Raw genomic sequence first — 24,664 nt, forward strand, 5'->3', positions numbered from 1 at the left:
ATAGCAGTTTTTTTCTTAAAATTTACATTTTAATTTATTTATTTTTTTACCTCATTTTGTAGCTTGCAGACAGTGACGATGATGATGGCCCTTTTGCGGGAGCCACAGATGAATATACAGAATTTCCCATACAGAATGGAATAGATGAGAAGAGGGGAGGCTTTGATGGGGAACACACTTTAATCGCAGAACCACAGAAGGTAAGCAGTGCACTAAGCATAAAGTGATTGTTTACCCTCACATGGGAAAACAGCCCATTTAGTTTAACATAGAAATGAAAGGCAAAACATTTGTGTAATACATTCCCTCTGTTCTCAGCTGCATTAGAGCTGAGGGGAGGGAAGCCAATAGTATACTGAAGTTCCCAGTGAAAAGTTGAGGGTGTTTGTCAGGACAAGTCTAATCACTGCAAAACAGGCTGCGTTCCGAACACAGCTAGAGAATTTACCATGCTGTGTGCTCTCATGCCCAGTGTGGTCAGTTTTTAATAGGAAAGCCTGGTGACTGGCAGGAACACCAGGGATTTCACACAAAGGAAACAGTACAAAGAACAGGATACATTTTCATACAAGTACATGGTACTTGTATAATCAGGTATGTGAAATGTTGGATTTACTTCCTTTTTTTTTTTTTTTTTTTTGCGTAAAAGTGGATACCAGCGACACCACCTGGGAGTTGGGCCTCATGCACACAGGATGTTTTTGAAGCTGGTTATAGGGGTGCCTGGCTTTTTTTTTTTTTCCTCCTAAACTTCCCTGCATGGTTAGCTTTGTGTCCATGCACACATAGACTTATTGTACATCAGGGGACACAGAGCCATAGTAGTAACTATGTGTGTTTATAGGCTGCCTTGTCAGAAACCATGAATCAGACTGAGACAGAAGTACAATTAAATCACACTTGTTTATTAATTAAAAAAAAAGAAAAAAAGGTAAATGGAGTAAGTGTAGTCAAGGCATAGCCAGAGTCCAGTAACCAAATCGAGTAGTCAGCCAGTCCAGAGTTCAATAACCATATCTGGTAATCAGCCAGGCCAGAAGTCAGGGATACAAGTGGAGCAACAGCAAACAGGATAAGGAGCCAGAAGGGATGTCAGCAAGCCAGTCTTTACGCAGGAGATGGTTTCTTGTGATGTGACCAAGGCGAAGGCAGAGATGAAGTGAGCTGGACAGCTTTAAGTAGGCAGGTCAGACGAGCAACATCAGAAGCGGCTATGAATAAGCACTCTCTGTAGTGTGAAATGCGTTAGCTGTTGTTGCTTCTTGCTGTGATGTCACTTATAGTGCTCCTGTGATTTTTTTTTTTTTTTTTTTTTTTTTTTTTTTTTTTTTTTTTTATAAATAAAGCCACCGATTTTGTTTTGGAGTGTGGCCGTCCGGAATCTTCTAATTACCTACGTTGTCTGCATGCTGTGGCTCGCACCCAGATCTCTCTGCCGGGAGAAGCTATTTTTGTGCTTTCTGGATCTGCCTAGAGTGGTGGTACTTCTCTTATCAGGAACAGCTGGGTAACTGTGGAGAGAGATGAGAGCTGGAAATTAGCTGACAGCTGAGCAGCCAGCCCAGAGAAGGAAGGGCTAAGCCAACCCTGACACACTTTCAGGTGATGGACACTGGCATGCCCTATGACAAAACATGCGCTCCCTATATAAGCCCTCCCACTGCTGGGAGTTCCTCAGTTTTTTCGCCAGTGTCTAAGGCAGGGCTCGACAAAACCCGGGCGCCAGGTTGCATTTGCGACTAGAATTAGCGACCTGGGGTATCCTGTCTCCGTGGACCCCCCCGGCATGATCGCGCTGGGCCGTTCCGCTGGCGGACGGTAATTGAGGCTGTGGCTTTGAGGCCTTCTGCGGTCCTATGATTCCTTCTGGAATCTGGCGCCCTCTTGTGGTGGCCGTTGGTATGACAACCAGCAATGCTAATGGAGCTTCCTCTGCCTGTTTTTTTATTGTCTGCCTATCTCCTTCCCTTTATTTAGAACCCCCTAAACATTATATTTTTTATTCTAACACCCTAGAGAATAAAATGGTGGTTGTTGCAATACTGTCTGTCACACCGTATTTGCGCAGCGGACTTACAAGCGCACTTTTTTGGGGAAAAATAATTTATTTAATAAAAAAAATAAGACAACAGTAAAGTTAGCCCAATTTTTTTTTATATTGTTAAAGATAATGTTACGCCAAGTAAATTGATACCCAACATGTCACGCTTCAAAATTGCACCCGCTCATGGAATGGCGACAAACTTTTACCCTTTAAAATCTCCATAGGCGACGTTAAATTTTTTTTTACAGGTTGCATGTTTTGAGTTACAGAGGAGGTCTAGGGCTAGAATTATTGCTCTCGCTCTACCGTTCACGGCGATACCTCCTATGTGTGGTTTGAACACCGCTTTCATATGCAGGTGGGACAGGGCGCGTTTAAAATATAAATATATATATTTTTTCTTTAACTTTTTTTTTTTTTTCACTGTTCTTTTAAAAACAAATTTGTCACTTTTTTATTCTTATTACAAGGAATGTAAAAATCCCTTGTAATAGAAAAAGCATGACAGGTCCTCTTAAATATGAGATCTGGGGTCAGAGAGACCTCAGATCTCATATTTACACTAAAATGCAATAAAAAAAAAAAAATTGTCATTTGAAAAAAATAAATAAAATGTCCCTCTAAGAGCTATGGGCAATGACTTGGAGACGGGGGGGGGGGGGGGGGGGGGGGGCGGCGGCGGCGGCGCTATCTTCCCCTCACTCTTCTCCATGTCAGGCCAGGGACAGGTCCAGATTTGCCGTTACCGACCTGGCTCCTAACTTTTTAAGCTGGCTCCTAGATTCCAAGCAAATTTGTCAAGCCCTGGTCTACAGTGTTGGTCACGAGTGAAGATGTTCTGTGCTGAGCTTCATTGGAACAAACCTTGCTGGGGCTAGCCATGCAGCTGGATCCATTAAAAGTGTCTTTTTGGCTGAATTGAATGGTACCCGGGACTCGTATCCCGAAGAAACAAGGTCTTGCCTGTAACGCTTCTTTTTAGAGAGCTGGCCCCCGGGATCCAGTACTTTTTGGTATTAAGGCCATGAAGTTTTTACTGGCGGTGGTGCTATTACAGGTCCAGGATTGTGGGTTTCCTTGAGGATCCCCAGCTCCTGAAGGTGTAACGCAGGGATATGCAATTAGCGGACCTCCAGCTGTTGCAGAAATACAAATCCCATGAGGCATAGCAAGACTGACAGCCACAAGCATGACACACAGAGGCATGATAGGACTTGTAGTTTTGCAACAACTGGAGGTCCTCTAATTGCATATCCCTGGTTTTTAACGGAACCCACCGTGAAGGGTGAAGATTGGGGCTGTTGGTTTACCACAGAAAACCTGGCGGCGGGAAGCGTAAGTGGAGTTTTCTAAAATGTTTTAAACTTTCTTATGTCTCCTTTAAATTTAGTAAGTGTTGTCATGCCTATGTGTCAATACTGGGGGCTGTATTGAGCACTTACCGTCTCATGCTTCTCAGAGAGCTCAAGTTGTGTACAGGAAGCAGCAGATTTCTCTTCCTCCAGCCAGCAGCAAGACCTCCGGTAAATCTGGGGGGGGGGGGTCCCTCTACCCACCAGACACCCCCCTGTGCGGTTTTTTTTTTCTTCCCCTCTTCTCAGGGAAAGAGCGCTACAAGAAATTGAAAAAATATAACGGAGCGATCGGCTGCTTCCATACCCCCCCTTGCCATTCCTCCTTCCCTCCCTGTGAATCTCTTGGGGAAAGAACTTTAAAAAAAAAGGGGGGGGGGGTGGGGTTTACCGCAGTGTTGGCATCCTCCAGCTCCCAGGAGTGTTTTAAAAAGCACAATTTTTGCTGTTGCAGGCTGCGGAGGGACACAAGCAAAGGTGGCTTATTAAAGGTTTGGTGACACAGGCATTCTCTGACACATTTACTGCTACATCAGGCTGGGTATTAATAGCAACAGAGCTGGGACTATTGCTCAAGCAAGTGGATGCATTCCTTCTAGTGGTACCTCTGCTTTGTGCATAGGGCTATAGTCAGAAGGGGGGTAAAAACACCTCAAAAGGGGCTCTAGAAAGACTTCTACAGTCACACGGAAGCCTAGAACCATCTCAGTAAAGATGGCATCCTCCCCTTGAGCATAATATGGCTGGTCAGAGTGAGCCATCAGGAGGGGCAAATGTTGCAGCTGCTCTTAACGCTGCAGCCCCTGTGTTACTAAGGAGTTTTTTCCTTCAACCATTTTAGTTTGGAGCAAAAAATTGATGCTTAATCGCATCTCATTTGCTTAGGTCCCTCATGCTGAGGAACAAGGGGCGGGAGTTGACTAATTTCTCTCGGGGGGACCAGGAAGAGGCTGATGTCTCCTCTTCCGAAGAACCTAATACGGAAAGATCAGGTTCGCAGGAAAGGTTATTGGTACAATCTCTCACTGAATTGGTCCGCTCCAGCGCAGTCGATGAGCCCACTTCTGGTTTTGGTTCACCAAAGCCTCCCCAATCGGTTCATGCTTTTCCTGTCCATTTATGGTCTAAAATAAAAAGCTTATGTATTCTGAGTGGCAGCACCCAGATAAACCGTTTTATTCCTCTGAAAAAGTTTCCAATACTTTATCCTATGGAGGAAGAATTTTATAAGAAAATGGGGACTTCCAGCAATTGGCTCTGCTATATCCTCTGTAAACAAAAACCTGACTTGTCCAGTAGACAAAAGCTCAAATACTAAAGCCTTCCTATGACGGCATCTACAGTTTTCAAGGATCTGGCAGGAACAATGTCAAGACGGATGGGTGGCTTTAATATCTCTAGGTTACAAACTAGAGTTCCGAGAGTTCCCGTTTTCTCAGGTCGAGCGTTCCCAGAGATCCATTGAAAAAGTCTCTCTTTCTAGCTTTGGATCATCTCTTCTCTCAAAGAGTGATATCAGTGGTCCCCTTGGAATAGCAAGGAATAGGGTTTTATTCAAACCTTTTCACGGTTTCAAAACCAAACGTGGATGTCGGGACCCATTTGAGATCTCAAAGATCTAAAATCGGTTTTTCAATATCCGTTCTTTTCGCATGGAGTCAATCCGATCAGTAGTCTCCATCCTACAAGGGGGAGAATTTCTGGAGTCAATCGACATCAAGGATGCTTATCTCCATTTATCTATTTTCCCCAATCGCTAGAAATTTCTACGATTCAAGGTAGAAAATCTTCATTTTTAGTTTGTATCATTGTCCGTTCGGTCTAGCTACTGCACCTCAAGAGTTTACAAAGGTCCCCAGGCCCCTTCTTTAGCCAGCCTAAGGGCTCAAGGTATAACGATACTAGCCTACTTAATAGATCTGCTCTTGATAGATCAGTCGGTAGCCCACTTAAACCAAATTTTGGTTACCACAGTCTGCTACCTGGAATGCCTAGGTTGGGTTCTCAACCTAGTGAATCATCCCTAAAACCTTCAAGGAGATTGCAGTACGTGGAGCTGATCATAGATACAGTTCAGAAGAAGGTGTTTTTGCCCCATGAAAGGGTCAGTTCCATAAAGGAACTGATTCAATTGGTGAAAACAAAGAAGAAGCCTTCTATTCGACTTTGCATGAGGTTATTGGGGAATGGTGGCTTCTTTCGAGGCCGTTCCTTATGCGCAGTTTCAAGACAGTACAAGACTGCTGCAAAACAGTATCCTGTCAACTTGGAACAAGAAGGTCCAAGCTCTGGACTTCCCAATGCATTTATCCCCCGAAGTGCGTCAAAGCCTCAATTGGTTACCAGTTACCTGGAAGGTGGTAACAGATGCCAGCCTTTTGGGCTGGGGAGCAGTCCTAGAAGAAGTGTCTGTCCAAGGGAAATGGTCCAAATCAGAAATGACCTTGCCCATAAATATTCTAGAGATTTTGGCAGAACGCCTGACGCTAGAGGCCTGGACGCTCAGACTACGGAATTATCCTGTCAGGATCTAATCTGACAATGCCACAGCAGTGGCCTATATCAATCACCAAGGGGGCATGAGAAATTGTGCGGCCCAGGGAGAGGTGAATCATATTCTTTCTCGGGCAGAAAACAACATTCCCTATCAAAATTTTCATTCCAGGGATAGAGAATTGGCAAGAGGACTACCTGAGTCACCAACAATTGTTCCCGGGAGAATGGTCCCTTCACCCCGACATCTTTCTGTCAATATGTAAAAAATGGCATGTCCTGGACGTGGATCTGTTTGTGTCCAGGTTAAAGAAAAAAATCGTCAACTTTGTGTCAAGGACAAGGGATCCGATGGCATTCAGAACAGATGCCTTGGTTTTTTCCATGGGATCAGTTTTCACTGACCTATGCGTTCCCTCCTGTTCCGCTGCTTCCGCGCTTTCTTCGCAGGATCAAGCAAGAACGAAAGGAGGTGCTTCTTGTGGCCCAGGAGATCTTGGTTTGCAGAGATCGTAAAGATGGCGGTAGGGTACCCTTGGACCCTACCACTGTGGTCAGACCTCTCGCAAGGTCCGGTATTCCATCCGACCTGACAAATGCTAAATTTAATGGTTTGGTTATTGAGACTCACATTCTGAAGTGGGTTGTCAGCTTCAGTAGTTTCTACTTTGGTTAATACTGGGAAGCCGGCCTCCAGAGTCCTATATTATAGAGTCTGGAAGGCATATGTCTTCTGGTGTGAATCAAGGGGTTGGCACCCCAGGAAATATCTAATAGTTAGGATCCTTGAATTCCTACAGATGGGATTAGAAATGAAACTGGCCTTGAATTCTTTCAAGGGCCAGGTGTCGGCCTTATCAGTTTTTTTTTTTTCAACAGCCACCTGTTTTACGCTCTCTGGCTCGTAACTTTATTCAAGGGGTAACACGGATTAATCCTCCAGGTGGGTCACCTCTGAACCCTTGGGACTTGAATTTAGTCCTGTTGGCATTACAGAAACAGCCTTTTGAGCCAATACAAGATATTCTGTTGGTCCTCTTGACAAGGAAAATAATTGTCTTGGTTGCCATATGTTCTGCTAGAAGAGTATCAGAGTTGGCTGCTCCTTTTTTGTAAAGAGCCATATTTGATAATTCATTACGATGAGGTTGTATTGTGGCCTCATCCTAATTTCCTACCGAAGGTAGTATCCGGTTTTCATTTGAACCAGGATATTGTGCCTTCATTATTTTATTTTATTTTTTTCCCCAGAACCTCGTTCTGTGAAAGAAAGATCGCTCCATTCTCTTGATGTGGTGTGAGCAGTCAAGGTCTATTTGAAAGTGACCGCTCAGATTCGTAAAACAGATGTTTTGTTTGTGTTGCCAGACGGGTCCTAAAAGAGGACAGGCAGCATCAAAATCGACCCTTTTTAAAATGAATTTGTCAAGTGATTGTTCAAGCTTATGGTTTAAAGAGGAAAATTCCTCCTTTTCATGTTAAAGTGCGCTCCACCAGGGCTGTTAATGCTTCTTTTGGCAGTGCATCACCAAGCCTCCATGGCTCAGATATGCAAGGCCGCAACTTGATTTTCAGTCCATACATTTACCAGATTCTATCAGGTAGATGTAAAGGTCATGAGGATATCGCCTTCGGGTGCAGTGTACTGCAGTATGAGTCCTCTGGTCTCTTTGTGTCCTACTTTGTTGTGTCTCCCTCCCTTCAGTTGGTATTGCTACGGGACATGTTACATAGTAACTACTGTGGCTCTGTGTCCTGTGATGTATGATAAGAAAATAGGATTTGAATAACAGCTTACCTGTAAATCCTTTCCTTTGAAGTACATCACGGAACACAGAGGTCCCTCCCTTCTTTGGTATACATGAGTATTGCTTTGCTACAAAACTGAGGAACTCCCAGCAGTGGGAGGCGTTATATAGGGAGTGCACTTTTTGTCTTGGGGCGTGCCGGTGTCCATTACCTGAAGGTGGCCTATAACCCACATAGTACTATGGCCCTATGGCCCGTGATGTGCTTCAAAGAAAATTATTTTACAGGTAAGGTGTTACTATTTTTTAGCAACATTTAGTGGCCGGAGAGTTTAGAGGCAGGAAGAAAAAAACTCTCTGCCAGTGTGTCCAGGAGCAGCAGTTAAGGTAGAAAAACACCTCTAAACACTAGGAGTGTTTAGTGCTTGAGTGTTCATTTATTTTAATGGCCAGATTAAATTATTTATTCTGGCCAGTGAAATTAATTAATGCCCAAGCGCTTGGTGCCTGTAAACTCACCTAAACACTTGTAAAAGCGTTAGTTGCTTTTAGAAGTGTCCAATGTTTTTTCAGAAAAAATGCTGCTGGCTTCTAGGAGAGTTTAAAAAAAAAAAAAAGTCTTGCGTGCATGAGGCCTTTATCATGTCTGCCCTGCACATCTCCACATACTCTAAGCTGTTCTATCAAGTGCAGATCCACAACTGGAAACATGAATTGTAGCACTGAAGGCTAAGCTTTTGAGTACCATTCAGTTCAAAAATTCAAGAACTCTTTATGTCTAAGGAAGATATATTTTGCAGCAACCACAGCCTGGCCAAGAGCACCTCCTGCACCCACAGTCATTTCTCTACTAAATCTGCCTTTTCCCCCTTTTAGGTCTGTTTGCATTTGTCAATCACTATCACACCAGCCTTTGTAAGACTTAGTTTGTTAGTGGAATCTTACAGTATGCATATGTCTAAAGAGCACAAAATGTTTTTCCTTTCCATGCAGGTGAACAAAATAGAGATTAACTATGCCAAAACAGCCAAAAAGATGGACATGAAGCATCTCAAAATGAGCATGTGGGGGCTGCTGGCAAATAACTCAGAAAAAGCAGATGAGGTAAGTTGATGTTTCATAGGGAACATTAAATGTTGAGTAGGAAACATAAAAATGGGAACATGTCTATTGGTTTACAAAGATTTAGATTATGACCATTGCTTATTATTACAAACAACTTTGACTTGTACTTTATTTGACCTCTGATAAAGACAGTAATTTAAAGCGTTAGTAAACCGCAGCCGTTAAACTGCAAGACAATGACATAATGTGCTAGTACACATCCCATACTAGCACATTATCAAATACTTACCTTTAGAAGTTTTACACCTGCCGCTCCATAGAGGGAAACTATTGGGTCTGGCTGAAAAATTGACAGGCAGACCTGATAAGTCTGCTAGTGTGAAAGGGCCCGTATGGTACAGCTCCAGTGGGTGCCTCCTTCCTGATTTGTAAGCCATAGTTTTGGCCAGGATCTTTCTCCCGCATGGGTAGCAGATCCACCATTGACACAGATGACATTGTCACATGTTTTTGCTAGTGATTTGTTCCTCACTTCTTTTGGTAATGTTGCTTTAGTACAGGCGAGTACTGTCAACACAGATAAAGATATCATAGTTGAATGTGAACTGCCTGCTTCCAGTAGAGAGAGCTTTATTACAGTGATTTCCTCTGTGCATACTTCCATTCAGTGATATCCTCAAGTCTTCTGGTCAGGAGCTGCTTATTTTGTGATTAGGAAAGATTAGTTGGCTTTTGTTTTTTGAAAGGTCCTGTTTTGCAATACTACACCCTTTTTTTTTTTTTTTTTTTTTTTTTTCTTCCTTCTTTTTTCGGTGTACATCATGGATTTCTGCTTTAATGGTTTGATCCCCTTATGAGAAATGCCATCTTACTCCCCACTTACTTCCCACTCTCACTTTTGGCTGAGTTTTTCCATGGCAAAGTGAGCCAGAATTTCGGCCCCCTCTCTTTCCCCTCGCCAGGCCATTCAGAGCGCAGCACGATTTGCGCATGTGCAGTAGGGAACTGGCTTCACTGCCAGTTTCCCTTAGTCGAGATGGCGATGTCAACACCTGAGAGACGATTCAAGAATCGGCTTGGGTGAAGACACCGCTGGATGCCTGGACAGGTAAATGGACAAATAGTAAAAGTCAGTAGCTACAGTATTTGTAGCTGCTGACTTTTAATTTCGGGGGAGGGGGCGGCTCCTCTTTAAGACTGGAATATTCTTTACTTAGGCAGATGTTAAACTCTTTGTCTGTTTATTTAATTTAAGCCAAATCATATGCCTGAGGATGCAGCTATTAAGGAAGAGAGAAGTTTCAGCAGCATCACAAATGAACTGCACAAAAGGTATAGAACAATCTTCTTTTTTTTTTCGTTTGGTGTACAATGTTTGCTTGATCTATTATACTGATGTACTTTGCTTGATCAACAGGTTGCCCACTTCAATGGCGCAGAATCTATCAGTCCCACTGGCTTTTGCCTGCCTCTTGCATCTAGCTAATGAGAAGGTTAGTAAACATAGCCAGCCTTGCTTGAGTAGGAAACTATCAACATTGCTGAAGTCATGATTGCAGTTTTCATGTTGCTCGTTACATTTTTTTTTTTTTATTATTATTCTCTGGAAAAATAGACTTGCAGATGGTGCATCTTGTACGATTTACTTTTTATTCAAATGAGTAGAGATTTGTAATGCTCTTCCTTTTTACCTCTTAATCTACTCTCACAGTCAGCTGCTAAACTTCAACATGTACAGGCCTGTTTCATGTGATAACCCAACAACTGCCACCAATGGTGCTATTTGAAAAATAAGCATTGATGTCACGACTCCAGATGGATATAATAGTTGAGGCAAGAAATCCAAAAAATAATGTCACATATGAGAGTGCCAGTAATTCCACTGGAATATTTACATTAACAAATAGTGCTCACCTCTTCATTCTCAAATAAATATGGATAACATGTAACATGGCAGACTGGCTTAAGAAAATGGCACCTTCATCATGAAGGGGATTTGTAATGAGAAGTTTTAGTTGTCATCCAATCTGTGTGCTCAGAATATCTTCAGCAATTGATGACAAAATTTCTGTTAAGGTGAAATCGCTTCTAAATGTATCAGTTGAATTCATGGTTAACACACTATCATTGAAATGCTTACCTAGATTTGTTAACATGTAAGTGAAGGGGTCTGAGGCCTCTTGCACACTGCAACTTGAAAAAGCTCAGTACAGCTTTATTTTATTTATTGAGCTAAAGTGCAGCCCATTAATTGTAATGTGCCTATGCACACAGGCAGGTAAGCAAGCGCCATGCATTCTTCAGTAGAAAAATCAGCATTTTTGGTCAGTAATTTACACCTCATGCATGCGAGTATGCGGAAATATTCATTTACATACTGTGCATAACGAAAGCGCGAGAATACGTTTTTGCATGTGTGAAATGGCGTGAATGCATATGCGTGAAAATTTGCGCAAATACAAAAGAAAACGTCTGGAAAAGTAGATGCTCAAACAGGAGTATCGTGTGCAAGAGGCCTAAATTTGAAATGCGTAATTTTAAAAGGGTTTTTTTATTGGGTATATTTTGTATTCATTTAATTTTCATGAAATTGCATTCCTCTGGTCTATCCAGTCCTGCAGATAAATATTCCACAGAGGAAAAACCTACAGACCAACTGATTACTGATTCCTTTCATTACCAATCTACTTCATGTTGGAAGTGCTGTTTTCTTAGTGGTTGTAAACGCTCATATATCCAGTGATGGGACTATCCCCAGGTGATACACAGAGATGAAACAAATCCGCCTACATGATTTGCATTCTCTGAAGTCCTCTCTATATCCAAAGTACAGAAATCTAAAGCCTGTCTGAGAGGTCAGAAAAAAGGGGGCGGAGAGGAGCTGAAATCGCATTCTGCAGAGCTCCGCTCTGACAGCTGATTGGAGGGAAGAGAGACACTCCCCTTCACATCACACACAGAAACAGAGCTGAGGCCATAAATCAGCTGGAGCTTGCTCCCCTCTCACTTTTTTTTCTCTTGGTGTCAGGAAAACTTGCCAGAAGTGATTCACACTGATAGCAGAAGGAAGCCGTAGACAGAAATTACACCCAGACTGGGTTCACTGGCTGTGGTTTGCAGTCTGGTGCCCTGTGCGTTTGTGTTCACAACTGGGTACAGGTGTGATACAGGGGCACATTTTTTTCCTGAATTCACACCTGAACCCAACCAAAAAACACACAGAACCCTTTTAAAATTTGCCATTTGAAAGCCGGTCACACTCACATGTTACGCAAATTGGATGCGGTGTAATACGCATCCAGTTTGCATATATGTGAACCCAGCCTTGGTGCTCTGGATTGAGACAAGCACAACCTATAGAGAGCTTTGTTCGTATTTCATGTCTGAGGTTTTTCCAGTAACCTATGAGTTATCTTAGCTGTATGCCAATGTGAGCACAACTCTTAGAGGCATCCCGTGTGTGTGTGTGGTGTTTTTTTTTTTTTTTTTTGTTTTGCCTGCTTGGTGATTTTTGCTTATAATAAGTGGCACATGCACTCTGCATGTCCGGCGTTTCCTGCCGGAACTTGTAAGAACGAAGGGCTCCTGCGCACATGTGCAGGGAGTGACGTCATGGCTCCGGCCACTCATAACGCAAGAGCCAGCGATCTTGGAAGAGACGCTGAGGGAGCTTGTCAGCTCCCTCATCGGTGACCGGGCATGCTGTGGGAGCTTTGTTCTAAGGCAAGTATTTCATAATGTGCTAGTATTGGATGCACATTATGCTATTGTCTTGCAAGGGTTTTTTTTCAGCGGCTTACTACCGCTTTAAGTACCATTTAACCCCTTTTAGAGATTGGCAAGGTGGCTGTTTGGAATACAATCAATGTTCTAATGTTAGCAACATTTTTGCTATTATTAGGTAGCAGAACCATCTCATGAGTAGATATCGCTGATAGCGGCATATATATAGTGTCAGTTACTGATCATATTTACCTTGACTAGTTACCAGGTTTCAATCTCGTGACCTAAATCTTGCGTTTAGTGGATAGAACTTTGACAAAATGCTGGGCAACAAAGTTGCATTAGCAGCCCTAAGGTGGCTTTAAACATATCCAGAGCTGCTAATTGTCAATGTACGTGCAGGTAGAGGTTAGCTTCAGGTAAGCTTCTCAGTTTGGTGGTGTGCATATACTGATACTTCTCCTTGTTTCACCTCAATGCAAAGTAAAAACAGAAAAGGATAAAAAATAGAAATGGGAGTTTCCATGTGGAACCAAGTTCATTCATCCCAGTATTTTATGCATAATTTTAATTTTCTTGTTTTTTTTTTTTATAGACTTTAAAACTACAGGAAGTTGAAGATCTCTCTGATGTGTTGATAATGCAAGGAGACTGATCAGAATGAAGGAATGTGCAATCTCATTGACACCCTAGGCCTAGGGAATCATCACACAAACGCCAATGAATGTGATAAATGAATTATTTTATTCTTCTGTCAGTATCTGCACTATAGCAGAATATGTCTGTAAATAATGTATTTATGTGACATTTTACATTTTTTATTACACCCATATATGTACCTAATAGATAAAAAAGGAAAATAAAAAGGTTGTCAATCAAACTCCAGTGTTTGTATTTATGATGGCCACACAGGCATTTGCCTTAAGGGGAATTTTATGAGTGTTTTTATGAGGTCTCTCTTCACCCATGGCTGTCAAGAAGGTGAAAACCAGGAAAAGCGTTTGTCGTGATCCTTGTGCAGCTGCTTTCCAGTGTCTGCAATCTGATGCTGTCTGCAGGCTAACTCGCTGTCCAGCTTCTAAAAAAGATGACATACATGAAGTAAAAAAAGCATGAACTTGGTTATAGGGTCTTATAAAACTCCAGTGACAAGGTTTGGCTTATATAAAGATTATTATAAAAGGAAAACAACGGCTATACCTGGTTCTTTGAAAGTCAGAAAAAAAATACAGAACTGAAACCAGATGGGGGAGTCCTTACGTCAACCAATCTTTTGTAATAACGGTTCCATAGACAAACTCCAAAATCTTGTGAAAAGCCCTTGTGAAAGGGGGGAGGGGGCAGTATTACACTAAAAATGCAACCCTTTCCTAATCGATTATATTACAGGGTGTCATCAGATTCATAAATACTTGATTATAATATTCATCCTTCTGATGTGTGTTGGCATCCCTGGGGGAGAGTGCACAATCACAATATTGATGCTAAGAGGAAGCGGTGGACTCATGTGGAACCATGCACCCTAATGTGCGTGAGGCATCTGGTATTGTATGGTGCAGTGCTATGCTGACACTATCTTGGGGTTTTCTGGGTAGTTGGACATGTGTGATCGCTAGTGCTTCTATGATTTTGAACCGCAGCCTTTGACAGCAATTACTCCACTTGCTGGCCTCTGCAAGTATTGGGACACTTGTTTTGCAGTGTCAGAGGAGCATCTTCTGGATAAGGAGGAGAGGAGGAAGCAGTTGAGGATCGAGAGTCCTCTTTGGATGAATCCACTCAGGAGTTTCAAGGTCTGCAGAAGACCACACCTGGCTTCATGGCAGATGTGAAGTGAACAAATTTTGAAGTTGCCACTCCTGGAGTCAATTTCTCCCAAATTCAATGGATTTGGGTCCTGGATTTACCCAGAGAAGGTGTTCTCGCCACCAAAGCAGTTTTCTTACCAGTACCCAATCGAGAAGGAATTCTACAAGAAATTGGGTTCTCTGGCTGTTGACCTAGGATTTTTGTTCTTGAATGAGGACCTGGCCTTTAAGGATTCCACAGATAAGAGGTTGGAGACCTTCTTTAAGATGACCTTTCTAATGGGGGCAGCTCTATAGCCACTGGTGGCTTCAGTGGGAGTTTGTCAAGTTCTCAACGTTTGGGCAAAGTGTAGGCTTCCATTTTTGGCAGCTCCAGGAAGATTTTTTAAAGCGCCTTGAGTTTCCTGGTGGATGCCATATTTTTCAGGTTGCACACCATGTCTGTCTATGAGAAGGATCCTCTGGCTCAAATATTGGTTAGCAGCACTTCGCTGCAAGAAAAAACTTAGGAGGCTGTCCTTTTGAGGGCAAGCGCTTATTTGGACCATCCTGGATGCCTTAATTCAGAAGGTGACTGGGTAGAAGCATGCTCTTGGCCCTATAGGAGACAGGTGATGAACTGGTGCCATCTTTTGGAATCCAAGAAGTGTTTTTCTTTTGTTGGCAGCAAGCCTTGGGCTTTAAGCATAAGCCTATGTTCCAGTTCTGTAACCCCAAGTCTACTAGGTCTGGAGTCACTTCTTTGCATCTTTCTGTACTCAGGAAATCATGGACAACTGGGTCTGCAGTGTGATGTCCAGAGGTGACAAACATGTGTTTTGTTGCTTCATGTGCTCAATAATCCCTTCAGTGCCACACAAATGTGCTGTTTTCCTTGCTCTGGAAAGGCTGCTGTCTTTGGGTCATCACACATGCCAGAAGGAGAGAGATCCCTTGGCTTCAATACCAACTTGTTTGCATTTCCCATGCTAATAGGAAACATTGGCCTATTCTGGACCTCAAGGATCTTACCAAATTTCTTATCTACCTGGTGAGTGATTGCTTTGCTTCACCAGTGGGTTTCATTTACTTGGACATCAGGAAGATGCCTACCTGCACATCCGGATTTCTCCTTCATTCATTGTTAGACACAGCACTTTTAATCTTGACCTTAGGGTTATATCGCCACCTTCAGGAGAGGACTAGGCAGAACGTGTAAAAACAGCAAAACTGCACAGTACCACCCAGGCTATAACCCCTCACTCTGCTTCCAGCAGCTCAGTTTCTTTCTGCCTAGTATAAAAGCACCTGGCTCCCTGTGAGGACCATTGGTCCTCGGAATTTTTTTTCTGTTTTTGATTCCTTTGATCTACAATCAACAGCCGGGCTGGGTGACAGGCTGGATAATATAGAGCCTGGTAGTCTCCCCAGCCTGGCCATCAAGCGTGTGCAGACCGGTGAGCTTTATGCTCTGGGGCACACGTATGACCGGGCTACTGCTGTCCGTGTCACAGTGTCCCGTGGCTGACAGCCACCCCGTACTGCTCGGGTGATGGGTCTGTCCGTGGAATGCATCCAGCAGTCCCTGCAGCAGGGATAAGTATGGTTCCACCTGTCTCTGCAGGATGGAGTAGCTGGGCATTCCCTGGGAGGTTGACTAGGGGGTCTCTCACGCTCCCTTTCTTCTCTCCCTGTCCCTTTCCCTACTCCCCATGCTATGGGCTACTGTGTGACTGGGCATAGGGGGTGCGGTGCACATACCTGGCTGGGGGGTCTCTGAGTCCTGGCAAGGGGCTGCGCTGGGCAGTTGGTGGTCCGCTCGCTTTCTCCCTGTTTTTAGGCTGTTTTCTGCATATCTGTGTTTTGCCATGTGAGGACTGCCCGCCGCGTGATCTGTGGCCATTTTCTTGTAGCTGCAGCCAGTTTTCTTAACCTTGGAGATTTTCTTGTAGCCGCAGCCAGTTTTCTTAACTGTGGCCATTTTTGGAAAGTCCGACGGCCATTTTCCCAGCGATCTCTTTTGCTGAGGCAGCCATTTTCTAGTAGCCTCCATTTTGTTTCACTCTAGCGATGGGTGGCTTTTCAGTCTGGAACAGCATGAAACTGACACAGAACACCTCATGGCTGGCACAGGGGAGAGCAGATGGCGGCAGCACAGTACCTGGGTCAGGGTGGCGAGTCCTGCGGGGGGCCCCTCAGTCTGTGGCATCTAGGAGGGTGGGTTTTTGCTGTGCCTTGCCTTAGGTCCCTAAGTGGTGACAGTGGGTCAGCATGGCGTCCAGAAGCTGGTGCTTCTTCCCCAGACGGGGGGTAAAAAAATGCCCCCGTCCCCCATCGTCTTCTGGGGAAGCTCTGATTCAGACTCGGGCCCTGCTCTGACAGGTGGTCCCTGTTCTGACATTTCAGAGGATGTGGACCAGGACCGTTCGGACAGCGAGGATGATTCAGTGTCTGAGTCAGCACAGGAAAAAGCGCTGGCAGGAGCATTTATCACAGCGGTGCGGGATACCCTAACGATAGAGGATACGGCGGGGGCATTTGCAGAGATGTTGGTCCCTTTTGGGTCCCACAAGCCGGCCCACACTGCTAAGGTGTTTCCCTACCTAACTTATTTTGATAAGTTTATTTACAAGGAGTGGGGAAGCCCACAGCGGGTCTCCACTATGCTGAGTGCACAGAAGTCCTCTTCTCAGAAGATTTTATCATAGTACATGGAAGGCTTACATCTCCATGTGTGAAGCGATGGAGTGGCGTCCGCGTACATATTCAGTTTCCAGGATCCTGCTGTTTTTTTTTTGCAGTAGCCTCCCTGGCGGTATTCCCGAGTTTGGCTTGGGGTAAGATTTCATTACCATAAGCGGTATTCCCGAGCCAGACTCTGGATCCCATCGCAGGATCCATGTAGGGGGTTACTTACCTTGTCCCCTGGATCCAGCGATGTCTCCCCGCTGTGATCTGCGAGCTGCCGTGTCTCGCTCGATCTGTAAAAGCGCAGAGCTCTGTTCCCTGCGAGTGTTGCGACGCACGGGGACTGAGTTCAACGCCAAATTCAAAAAGTAAAAAACAGTATACAGTACACTGTAATCTTACAGATTACAGTATACTGTATCAAATAATTACACATCCCCTTTGTCCGTAGTGGTTTGTCCAGTGTCCTGCGTGCAGTTTTATATTATTATAAATACTATTCTTTATGCCAGGAAACCGGAGATTGTTTATAGCAACCAAAAAAATTTCAGTTTTGCATCAAAAGTGGTTATAGACCAGCTAGAAAACAGCGAAAATAAATTATAATCACTTGCAGAATTGGGCGATAGTAATTCGTGGGCAAACTCGTAATCAAACTAAAAGTAATGACAGCGACAATTCTGCAACTTGGCACACTTCAGTGTTTTTGATTACATTATTAAATCATTTTTATTATTATTATATTATTGTTAAAAAAAAAATATATAACTATAATTTATGATTTCGTATTTCAAATTTTATCATACCCGGGATGTTTATTAGACTCTTGTTTGGATGGATTTAAGTGAATTATTTCTAAGAATTACAGGCCTACAATATAAAACGCCAAATTTCCATGCAAAATAATGTACTGCTTTCAGCACCTAAAATCTGAAATAATCATACCGCCAGGGAGGTTGAGCACCATTAAGGGGCAGGTATCAGCTTTGGCTGTCTTTTTTTTTTTTTTTTTTTTTTCAGCAACCTTTGGCGACCCGTTCATTGGTGAGTAGGTCTGTTCAGGGGGTTCGACATGTGGCCCCTCCGGTTCGACCACTGCTGCCTCTGTAGGATTTGAATCTGGTGCTCTCGGTGCTTCAGAAACCGCAGTTTTAAAACATTAGGGAAATTCCCTTATTGACGCTCTCTCAGAAAGTAGTCTTTCTAGCGCCTATTACATCTGCCAGGAGGGTTTCTGAGTTGGCGGCCTTGTCTTGCAAGTCTCCCTACCTGGTCCACAAGGATAAGGCGGTGCTATGTCCGCAGCCCTCTTTCCTTCCAAAGGTGGTTTCTGCATTCCATCTAAATGAGGACATTGTGTTATCATCCCTTTGTCCTAAGCCGACACACCCTAAAGAGATTGCCTTACATTCCCTGGACATGGTCCAGACACGGGTGTATCTGTCTGCTACGGCTCCCTTCCAGAAGTCTGTTTGTTTTGGTGGTTGGTCTGAAAAAAGGTCTGGCAGTCTTGTCATCCACCATTTCTAGGTGGATCGGACAGATCTTGGTTCAGGCCTATGTCTTAAAGTGGTGGGGTGCCCCCTTTTCCTGTCACAGCTCATTCCACCAGGGTAATTGGAACCTCCTGCGCTTTCAGACATCAAGCGTCTATCTCCCAGGGGTGTTCGGCATCGACTTGGGCGTCTGTTCACACTTTCACTAAATTCTACAAGGTTGACGTAAGCGCATCTTCAGATGTTTGTTTTGGCCGCAAGGTTTTTCAGGTGGCTGTGTAAGGATGCAAATTATACTTTTTTAAGTTACAAGTTTTGTTGTAAATGCATCTTTTGATGCATAAGTTGGCCGCGGGTTTTAATGGCGGCTGTTTAAGACGGCAACTCCTCTATTGAGATGTTCCTTTTGTTGTGGGTGTTATGTTTTGCGGTTTTCACACTTGGGGACATCCCTAAGGTCCAGAATTAATGGAGCTGTGTCCGCCAATGAACAAAAGAAAAAATGGGATTTTTATACTCACCGTAAAATCCTTTTCTCTGAAGTTCATTGACGGACACAGCACCCACCCCTCCTATTTTTGTTTGTACTGCTTTTCGACAAACTGAGCTGCAGGAAGCAGGGTGAGGGGTCATAGCCAGAGGGACCGCCCCCTGGCGGTGCTGTGCAGTATTGCTGTTTTTACATGTGTTTCATGTTCTGCCTAGTCTTCTCCTGAAGGTGGCGTGATGACCTTAAGGTCAAGAAATAAGGAGCTGTGTTCGTCAATGAACTTCAGAGAAAAGGATTTTATGGCGAGTACAAAAATCCAATTTTTCCATTTACTGCATTTATAGATACCTACCTCATACCTGCTCCTGAAGAGTGGCGTCACCATGCAACACGTTTAGCCAATAGATGCCCTTTCTTCTATATTATCACTGTTTACTACCTTATACACCAACTGGACTGTACCAGCAAATTACGACTAATTATTTATCATGGAGACACGCTTCAGTGAATTTGGTTATCTACAATGTTTAGGGTATGAACCAATTATGTTGCTTTACTATGGGATTGTGAGCCAATAGTTGCCCCCTTATGTTTACAATTGCACCATTACCTTACCTTTACCTATCAATTGGATATTATTAACCGAGGATACAGTCATCTATCATAGAGACCTGTCTTTTAATGAATTTGTTTTCTATATAGTGTTTACAGTATGAACTAATCATGTTATTCATTTTATTTCTGTTATATTATTTATACAATTGGAGATCTGTCTCCAATTCCAAAGAATTCGGGTTTTTATAGTATAAATTATATTAATTTTACTTCTGTTATATTTTATATAAAATCATATAATGCCAATTGGTGTCATGTGATGCTTCTATGCAACATTTTTGGTTCTATTGTATTATTTTGAGTACCTTGCTATATTCATCATTATCGTGCATGCCTCATATAAAGTTCCACCTGTTTTTTATTTAGGGTTTTTTTTTTGTTCCAATTATCGGGGATGGAGGCACTTAGCCCTACACACCTCGTGCCTCATACAAAGTCCCACCTTGCTACTCTGCTTTTAAAATGTATCCACTTTTCTTGAAGAACAATACATCACAAGACACAGGAACCCTCCCCTCTTGTCTGTTCTTTATTGCTTGCTGCAAAACCGATGCTTAGCTGAGCTGGGAGGGGTTATGCCTGGCTTGGGAGTCCTGACTTTGAACAAAAAAAGAGTCTTTGCACTGGTTTGCAAAGAGGCTATGTACATTTTTTTTTTCTTACACTGGAGTTTGTTGAAATAGGCTGCCTTAAAGTAAGTCGTTTCAACACGCGTTTGGGTGACATAGCACAAAAGTTGAAATCCAGCCTTCATGAAACTAAATATAAGAATGTCTGTGACAGACAGCACCACCACTTTTTCATTCCTCCATTTCACATAAATAGGCACTGGATTTACAAAGTCTAGAGATACCTCTTTACTAAGCCTCAGGCGCTCCTTCCACTGCTCAGCCTCCATGCTGTGCTCTGCTTCCAGTCGCTGTAGCTTCTTTGTTTCTTGTTCTTGCAATGTTCTTAGTTTTTCTTCCTGTGATTTTAATGATTATTAAAAAGACAACACAAAAAGAGGGTTGTTATCCCCATCCTAAAACAATGGCCCTTTCCATTTTCTGTAAATCAAGCTGGTATGTGCTTTTATGGGAGTCTGACTCTAGGGTAGTGAACTCTGCAAGTGATTCTCATTCTTTCTGTGCAGTGTTGGGCCTCATTCATATGGCTGTACTTAAAGTGGTTGTAAACCCCATTCATGAAATCTGATCTGGGCACATATATCTGTAGTGTTTACTTCTCTAGCCAAAGCTCTGAGCCCTGTGTTCTCCGTTCCTCTGTTATCAGCATAATAACGTTGACAAGTTCTCAGACACGCTATAAAAGCAGCTGAAAATTTGTGTAGGGGAGGGTGTTTAAATATGGATAAGCAGAGAGCTCATCTTTTCACAGTATGGCTTGGCTGCAGACGTACATATAAAATTTATGTAGGAGGGTTTTTTCATCTCTGTATATCATCGGAGGCTGTTCACTTCACTGGGCATATGCGAGAGTTTACATCCACTTTAAGTTTACACCTGTTTAAGGGCTGTGGTTATGTGCATGTTCTTTGTAGGCAGTCCCATTCATGTCTATTGGAAAGCAGTGGCTGCGTGAATACTGCTCCCAATTTGACAGCCGTGTGTGAATGTGGGTCCTGCACGGGTGTCAAATTGGGAGCAGAGGTTGTGTCCGTGCAGCTGCTTCATTCTAATTGACATGAATAGGAGTTTTCACAAGGATGCACAGAATATCTTTCTCCCTGTGTGAGCAAACATGTCCTTTGCATACACTTAAAGTGGTTATTTAGCCAATATAATAAAAGCCTCCCATCCCCTCTAACATAACAGTGTGCCTGTGGTATGTAAAATAAAAAGCTACCGATTTGTACCTATACCAGAACGTTTCCCGGAGCTCACGTGCCTTCTTGGCTCTCTCCTCTGTCCAGCTGGGGAGGAGAGAGCGCCGAGGAGTCATGTGAGCACCAGGAGACGATCTGATATGAGGTACACATCGTTGTTACAGAGGGGATGGTAGTCTTTATGGTAGTTATAATAGCAGGAGGGGAGGGGGTCAGGCACTGACACAGACAGGCGGGGGGAGAGGAAGACAGAGCAGGGCTGCAGATAACGGAGGTACGTAAACTGACCAGGGCTTAGCAGCCATGATAAATCATGGTCAGTTTACAAGGGGGAAGGGTATAGCCAGGCAGGATCACCCAGGCTTTTTAGGTGATACGGGGGGCCAAATTACACAGTACAAGCACTATGCTGTAAAATGAGCTTTAAAGTGGAGCTCCACCAAAAAAGGGAACTTCCGCTTATCGGATCCCCCCCCCCCCAGTGTCACATTTGGCACCTTTTCATGGGGGGGGAAGCGTATACCTGTATACAGGTATTTTCTCCCACTTCAGGGCATAGATCACTGCAGGCTCCATGATGATCTATGCCATGTCTGGCCCCTCCTCCGTCCCCCGCTGTCTTCTGGGAGAGACACAGGTCCCAGAAGACAGCAGAGACCAGTGATGACGCACAGCACGACTCGCACATGCGCAGTAGGGAACCAGGCTGTGAAGCCGCAAGGCTTCACTTCCTGATTCCCTTACCGAAGATGGCGACGCCTCCACCCAAGAGCCGAGCTGCTGACTTAAAAAAAAAAAAATTTACTGAACGCCACTTTAAGGGAACATGCTCTTTTTTTTGGGCTAACACACACTTTGAAGTGGATGTAAATTCTCACATATACCCAGTGAAGTGAACAGCTTCAGATGCTGCACAGAAATGAAACAAATCTCCCTACATAAGTATTACATGTATATCCGCTGTCTTCAGCTTTATATACTGTTTAGAAAGTGCAAATCGTGTTGGGAGATTTACTGCAGTGAAGTCTGGGCATACAGCCCAAATTGGAGGAAAGGCACCTACTCCCTCTCCTCATAGGTAGAGACTTTCAGCTCTGTCCCTTGGATCCTTCAGGGCTCTGCTAATCTATTTTTTTTAGCATTCTCCCCAGCTCAAAACTCTGGCTTCTTTTATGATATGTGACATGGAACTTGTCAGGAGTTATCTGGCTGATAACAGAAGAACAGAGCAGGAGACATCTATGGAACATAGCACCTTTGAAGAGAGATAAGTAAACACTACAGATATACAGTATCTCACAAAAGTGAGTACACCCCAGACATTTTTGTAAATATTTTATTATCTTTTTATGTGACAACACTGAAAAAATTACACTTTGCTACTATGTAAAGTACTGAGTGTACAGCTTCCATAACAGTGTAAATTTGCTGTCCCCTCAAAATAACTCAACACACAGCCATTAATGTCTAAAGCGCTGACCACAAAAGTGAGTACACCCCTACTTGAAAATGTCCAAATTGGGACCAATTAGCCATTTTTCCCCTCCCTGGTGTCATGTGACTCGTTAGTGTTACATGTCTCAGATGTGAATGGGGAGCAGGTGTGTTATATTCGGTGTTATCACTCTCACTCTCTCATACTGGTCACTGGAAGTTCAACATGGCACCTCATGGCAAAGAACTCTCTGAGGATCTGAAAAAAAGAATTGTTGCTCTACATAAAGATGGCCTAAGCTATAAGAGGCTTGCCAAAACCCTGAAACTGAGCTGCAGCACAGTGGCCATGACCACAGAGCAGTTTAGCAGGACAGGTTCCACTCAGAACAGGCCTTGCCATGGTCAACCAAAGAAGTTAGGTACACATGCTCAGTGTCATCCAGAGGTTGTCTTTGGCAAATAGACGTATGAGTGCTGCCAGCATTGCTGCAGAGGTTTAAGGGGTGGGGCCTGTCCGTGCTCAGACTACGCCGCACACTACATCAAATTGGTCTGCATGGCTGCCGTCCCAGAAGGAAGCCTCTTTCAAAGATGATGCACAAGAAAGCCCGCAAACAATTTGCTGAAGACAAGCAGACTAAGGACATGTATTACTGGAACCATGTCCTGTGGTCGGATGAGACCAAGATAAATTAATTTGGTTCAGATGGTGTCAAGCGTGTGTGGTGGCAACCAGGTGTGGAGTAAAGACAAGTGTGTCTTGCCTACAGTCAAGCATGACGTTGGGAGTGTCATGGTCTGGGGCTGCATGTGTGCTGCCAGCACTGTGGATCTACAGTTCATTGAGGGAACCATGAATGCCAACATGTACTGTGACATACTGAAGCAGAGCATGATGCCCTCCCTTTTTGAGACCTAGCCACTGGGCAGTATTCCTGCATAACAACCCCAAACACACCTTCAAGATGACCACTGTCTTGCTAAAGAAGCTGAGGGTAAAGTTGATGGACTGGTCAAGCATGTCTCCAGACCTTAACCCTATTGAGCATCTGTGGGGCATCCTCAGATGGAAGGTGGAGGAGCGCAAGGTCTCTAATATCCTCCATGACGACATCACGGAGTTGGTGGAGTGGAAGAGGACTCCAGTGTGGCAGCCTGTGAACTCCATGCCCAAAAGGGTTAAGGCAGTGCTGGAAAATAATGGTGACCTCACAAAATATTGACACACTGTGCTTAATTTGGACATTTTCACTTAGGGGTATACTCACACTTGTTGCCAGTGGTGTAGACATTAATGGCTGTGTGTTGTTATTTTGAGGGGACAGCAAATTTACACTTATACAAGCTGTACACTCACTACTTTATATTGCAGCAATGTGTCATTTCTTCAGTGTTGTCACATGAAAAGATAGAATAAAGTATTTACAAAAATGTGAGGGGTGTACTCACTTTTTTTGAGATGCTGTATGTGCCCAGCTCAAATTTCATGAATTGGGTTTACATCCACTTTAAGTACACCCATGTGAGCAAGGTCTTACTGAATGGCTCACCTTGCAGGGAACTTATGGGGCTAAATTTATATACGATGATACCCAGATTAAAACGATTGTAAAGCTTCTTTGTTAAAAAAAAAAAAAAAAGGTTATACTACCTCTCTCTAAACCTTCTCTTCTGGGGTCCCCTGCCGGTACCTTTGGCTACCCCTTTTCTTGGTGTGCCACCATAGGAAGCTTCTTATGGAGACACACTTGCAAGCTCTTTCCTCAGCCAGGCTGTGTGCATCCATAGACACATATAGCATGGCTTGTCCCTGCCCCCTGCTACCTGATAACATGGTTTGACTGTGACAGCAGCAGCAGCCAATGGCTTCCGCTGCTCTCAGTAAAGCCCATGCAGGA

General features: G+C 43.6%; 2 protein-coding genes across 3 annotated transcripts in view; one reads left to right on the forward strand and one right to left on the reverse strand.

The window, feature by feature from the left end:
* Positions 1–13,305, forward strand: part of NCAPH (non-SMC condensin I complex subunit H) — a 59,517-nt gene extending 46,212 nt beyond the window's left edge. The window contains exons 14-18 of the mRNA XM_077469538.1: positions 63–200; positions 8,631–8,741; positions 9,958–10,034; positions 10,120–10,195; positions 13,021–13,305. Coding sequence (XP_077325664.1) covers positions 63–200; positions 8,631–8,741; positions 9,958–10,034; positions 10,120–10,195; positions 13,021–13,080 — 462 coding nt within the window. The 3' untranslated portion in view covers positions 13,081–13,305. The remainder of the gene's footprint in view (positions 1–62; positions 201–8,630; positions 8,742–9,957; positions 10,035–10,119; positions 10,196–13,020) is intronic.
* Positions 885–24,664, reverse strand: part of LOC143960710 (uncharacterized) — a 142,564-nt gene continuing 118,784 nt past the window's right edge. The window contains exons 17-18 of one of the 2 annotated variants that reach the window (XM_077469537.1): positions 20,355–20,468; positions 885–1,511 (exon numbers count right to left, since the gene is read on the reverse strand). In XM_077469537.1, the coding sequence (XP_077325663.1) occupies positions 1,494–1,511; positions 20,355–20,468 (132 nt within the window). In that variant the 3' untranslated portion in view covers positions 885–1,493. Of the gene's footprint in view, positions 1,512–13,150; positions 13,504–20,354; positions 20,469–24,664 lie in introns of those variants that run through there. The other variant, XM_077469535.1, reaches the window with a different exon arrangement.

This window comes from Lithobates pipiens, unplaced genomic scaffold (genome assembly GCF_037356315.1).
Source record: "Lithobates pipiens isolate NorthernLeopardFrog02 unplaced genomic scaffold, aLitPip1_a1.2 Scaffold_8, whole genome shotgun sequence".
Classification (NCBI taxonomy): domain Eukaryota; kingdom Metazoa; phylum Chordata; class Amphibia; order Anura; family Ranidae; genus Lithobates; species Lithobates pipiens.